Here is a 5000-nt window from a genome sequence, read left to right as displayed (position 1 = left end):
TATATATATATATATATATATATATATATATATATATATATATATATATATATATGTGAGTGTATATATATATATATATATATATATATATATATATATATATATATATATATATATATATATATATATATACACACTCACATATATATATACATATATATATATATATATACATATTTATATACATGTGTATTATGTGCATATATATATATATATATATATATATATATATATATATATATATATATATATATATATCCATATCCATATACCAAGGCACTTCCCCCAGTTTTGAGGAGTAGTCGAAATCAAACAAATGAAAAAAAGGGGACCTTTCCTCTTTATGCTCCTCCCAGCCTGAACAAGGTCTCAACCGAGTTCTGCTGGCACTGCAAGGGACCCGGCTCACCCTCCCTCGTTATCCACCCTAGATGAAGCTTCATAGTGCTGAATCCCATACTGCTGCTACCTCTGCGGTCATCCAAGGCAATCGGAGGAAGCAGTAGGGCCTACAGGAACTGCATCACAATCGCTCGCCATTCAATCCTATTTCAAGCACGTTTTCTCTCACCTCTCTCACATATATCATCCTATCACCCAGAGCTTTCTCCACTCTATCCCTCCACCCAAACCTTGGTCTTCCTCTTGTACTTCTTCCATCAACTCTTGCATTCATCACCCTCTTTAGCAGACAGCCACTTTCCATTCTTTCAACATGGCCAAACCACCTCAACACATTCATATCCACTCTAGCTGCTAATTCATTTCTTACACCCGTTCTCACCCTCACTACTTTGTTCCTAACCCTATCTACTTGAGATATGCCAGCCATACTCCTCACACACTTCAACTCAAACACATTCAATTTCTGTCTCTCCGTCACTTTCGTCCCCACAACTCCCATTCATACATCACAGTTGGTACAATCCATTTCTCATACAGAACTCTCCTTACATTCATGCCCAACCCTCTTTTTTTTTTTACCACTCCCTTCATTGGCCCCAACATTTTGCATCCCTCATTCACTCCCTGACGTACATCTACTTCCTCTACACCATTTGCTGCAACAACAGACCCAAAATAATTAAACTGATCCACCTCCTCAAGTAACTCTCCATTGAACATGACAATCTACCTCGCACCACCTTCCCTTCTCGTACATCTCAGACATATGGTTAGCCATACTCCTAAACACGTGCACGTCTTTCAATCTTCCAAACATTCTTTTAATTATCAACACATTATCCATTAAAGCCCTTCTTACCACTCTTCCATTTGCCACTCTTACCCATGTATAATTGTTTTATCTTTCTTTTTGAAAAATCTAGAACTTACCACCATCTCTTGTTCAACACACATATCTACCAATCTCTCAAAGTTCTCATTTTCACTTGGTATGCCATACTTCCCAATTATACCTTCTACCTCTCCTGTGCCCACTCTGGCATTTAAGTCACCCATGACAACTGCATAATTCCTTCTACCCATTCCTTCTACACACCTAGTTAATTTATTCCAGAACTAATTCTGTTCTTCTTCACTTTTCTTACAACCTGGCCCATACGCACTAACAAGAGCCCAACATTCCCTACCCAACTTAACCCTTAATCACATTAACCAAGATGATGTGTCCTTCCATTTCACTTCTTTAATTGACATTCATTCACTCAGCAATAAAGTGACACCTTCTCTTGCTCTTCCCATTTTAATATCAGACACTCTACCAGTCACTTCACCAAACATCACTTCACCCTTCCCTTTCATATTTATCTCACACAAAGTTAATATATCCATTCTTCCATTCCTAAACATACTTCCAATCTCACATCTTTTACTCTCTATCGTACTACATCTATGCACATCTAGACACCCCATAAATAGAGTGGTGGGGAATGCAGTCACTCTCCTCCCAGCTCCATTTGTGTGTGAATGTTATTGCATAGAGACGATAAATAACTTATAGTTACTTTTTAAAAGCCATTCTGTCTGTAAATCAGTGTTTTGATTTAATTCCAATAACTGAATAAACTTAATATAATCATTAGGAAGCAATGAAGTGGGATATTCTACCTATTCATATCAAGTTAATGAATATGATATTAAGCATTAAATGTTTTACTTTTCATTTGAAATTACAGATATTTATAACATTATACATCAGAATTATGTGAACTATAATGAACTTAAAAATAAAATATGAATCAATATCAAAATCAACTACATCTCCTTACCCTAATTTGATGAAATTACTCCACATTGATATGAAGGATTTGCTGAGTGTGACATCCATCTTAGTGAAGTTATAACTTGAGGTCAAGGGTCCAAGAGCACCCAGAGGACCTCCAAAGACGTACACCAGCTCGTTCAGGAGAATACTCTCGTTTCCAGACTTTGAGAAAGATAAGCAGATCAGATTTAAATTTAATTTTGATAATTACTAAAGTAGATACATATATACATATACCAAGGCAGTTCCCCCAATTTTGGGGTAACCGACATCAAAATAATGAAAAAAGGGGACCTTCCCTCTCTATGTTCCTCCCAGCCTGACAAGGGACTCAACCGAGTTCGGCTGGTACTGCTAGGGTCCACAGCCCACCCTCACCCGTTATCCACCACATATGAAGCTTCATAACGCTGACTCCCCTACTACTGCTACCTCCGCGATCAACCAAGGCGACCGGAGGAAAGAGCAGTGCCTACTGGAACTGCATCACAATCACTCGCTATTCATTCTTATTTCTAGCACGCTCTCTTGCCTCTATCACATCTACCAGCCAGAGCTTTTTTCACTCCATCCATCCACCCAAACCTTGGCCTTCCTCTTGTACTTCTTCCATCAACTCTTGCATTCATCACCTGTTTTAGCAGACAGCCATTTTCCATTCTCTCAACATGGCCAAACTCATTTCTTACACCCCCTCTCACCCTTACTACTTTGTTCCTAACCCTATCTACTCGAGATACACCAGTCATACTCCTTAGATACTTCATCTCCAAACATTAAATTTTTGTCTCTTCGTCACTTTCATTCCCCACAACTCCAATGCATACATCACAGTTGGTAGAATCACTTTCTCATATAGGGTTCTCTTTACAGTCATGCACAACCCTCTATTCTTTACCACTCCCTTCACTGCCCCAACACTTTGCATCCTTCATTCACTCTCTGACGTACATATGCTTGTACATCATCATTTGCTGCAACAACAGACCCCAAGTACTGAAACTGATCCACCTCCTCAAGTAACTCTCCACTGAACATGCTATTCAACCTCGCACCATCTTCCCTTCTCTTACATACCATAACCTTACTCTTAACCACATTAATTATCAACTTCCTTTCTCACACACCTTTCCAAAATCTGTCACTAATCGGCTAAGCTTTCCTTCCGTGTCTACAACCAGTACAGTATCATCCTCAAACAACCACTGATTTACTTCCCATTTATGATTATTCTCGTCTACCAGTTTCAATCCTCGTCCAAGCACTCGAGCATTCACCTCTCTCATCAATATGTTAACATTCAAGTTAAATATCCCTGGCGACATTATATATCCCTGTCTTAGCCCCACTCTCATCGGAAACCAATCGCTCACTTGATTTCTTATCCTATAACACTTGCTTTACTACCTATGTAGAAACTTTTCCCGGCTTTCAACAACCTTCCACCAATTCCACATAACCTCATCACATTCCACATCGCTTCCCTATCAACTCTATTACACGCTTTCTCCAAATCCATAAACGCAACATGCACCATCGTACCTTTTGATAAATATTTATCACATATCTGCCTAACTGTAAAAATCTGATTCATACATCCCCTACCTCTTCTAAAACCACCCTGTACTTCTAAGATTGCCTTCTCTATTTTATTCATAGTATGAATCTTTTATTGATATTTATCATTTCATATTTTTATAGATTTACTTTGCATGATTTGGGTACACATATCTCTAATCTATTGATGATATTACAAAACTTTTAATAGAGTGTCAGAGTCTCATTTTTAAAATATACTATATTTTTTATTTGATGTATAAATCCAATCTATCCATATCGACATACTTTTGAAACTTCTTCCTCCAACACGTAGAGATAAGATGAACGGGAAGTTGTGTAGAGCTGCTTGGCAAGATCTGCCATCGGTGAGACGATATTCGCATCGTGAAGGCCTTGGCCGGTTGAGTCCCTGATGCTGATTGGTTGATGGAGGGATCTCGACCAATCAGTGTACTCGGCTGTGATGGCTAACATTATTTCCTGTGGGAAGATGAAAATACTCTTGGTGAGGTATACCTTTATTTAATAGATTATATAGTTTATATATGTATGTAGCTCAGGTAATAATAATAATAATAATAATAATAATAATAATAATAATAATAATAATAATAATAATAATAATAATAATAATAATGCCCACCTGCAGATAATAGCGATAGTTATTGACAACGAAGGATCTCAGCAGATCCTCCCTATAGTTAACATCGAATCCTTCCTGGACTTCTTGCTGACTCAGGATGTCAAGGGGGGTTAGCAGCTGTCATTCCTAGAAGGAGGCCAACGGGAGTTCGACGTTCCTTGCCTTTGAAATCAAGAGGAAAAGAAAATAATTTTTTATTTTCTGTTTATAGTCGAGAGATTAAGAATATTACTTGGTATAGACAAATCGAGATATTTAGGATATACGAATAAGTACTTAGGCGCGAGTTAACTTTTATATTATAGTTTAGAAATTAGGAATTTTATTTTGTTTAAACGTATGTATTCATTATGCAAGGATTTAAATTCATAACTGTATATATCTGTGTATATAAAACAACAACAACGACAACATCAAAAGCAGTTCTGTTTAGAACTCTGCAGGACATTGGCCACATCCTTATTCATGCTTGGAGTTTTCATCACCACGCTTGTAAACTACGGATTGGTAATGGTGGTTGATTTATGTCTGATTGCTCACAGCAAACGTAGCTATTATAGGTAGCCCTAG

At 37.4% G+C, this 5000-nt stretch overlaps 1 protein-coding gene across 1 annotated transcript in view; it reads right to left on the bottom strand.

Annotated features, from left to right (window-relative positions):
- LOC137626879 (fatty acyl-CoA hydrolase precursor, medium chain-like) overlaps positions 1–5000 on the bottom strand; it is a 32154-nt gene that overhangs the window by 3717 nt on the left and 23437 nt on the right. Inside the window, 3 exon segments of the mRNA XM_068357863.1 lie at positions 4073–4267; positions 4431–4538; positions 4540–4592. Of these exon segments, the coding sequence (XP_068213964.1) occupies positions 4073–4267; positions 4431–4538; positions 4540–4592 (356 nt within the window).

The sequence above is a fragment of the Palaemon carinicauda genome, chromosome 34 (assembly GCF_036898095.1).
Source record: "Palaemon carinicauda isolate YSFRI2023 chromosome 34, ASM3689809v2, whole genome shotgun sequence".
Classification (NCBI taxonomy): domain Eukaryota; kingdom Metazoa; phylum Arthropoda; class Malacostraca; order Decapoda; family Palaemonidae; genus Palaemon; species Palaemon carinicauda.
This window is presented reverse-complemented; position numbering and strand designations above follow the sequence as displayed.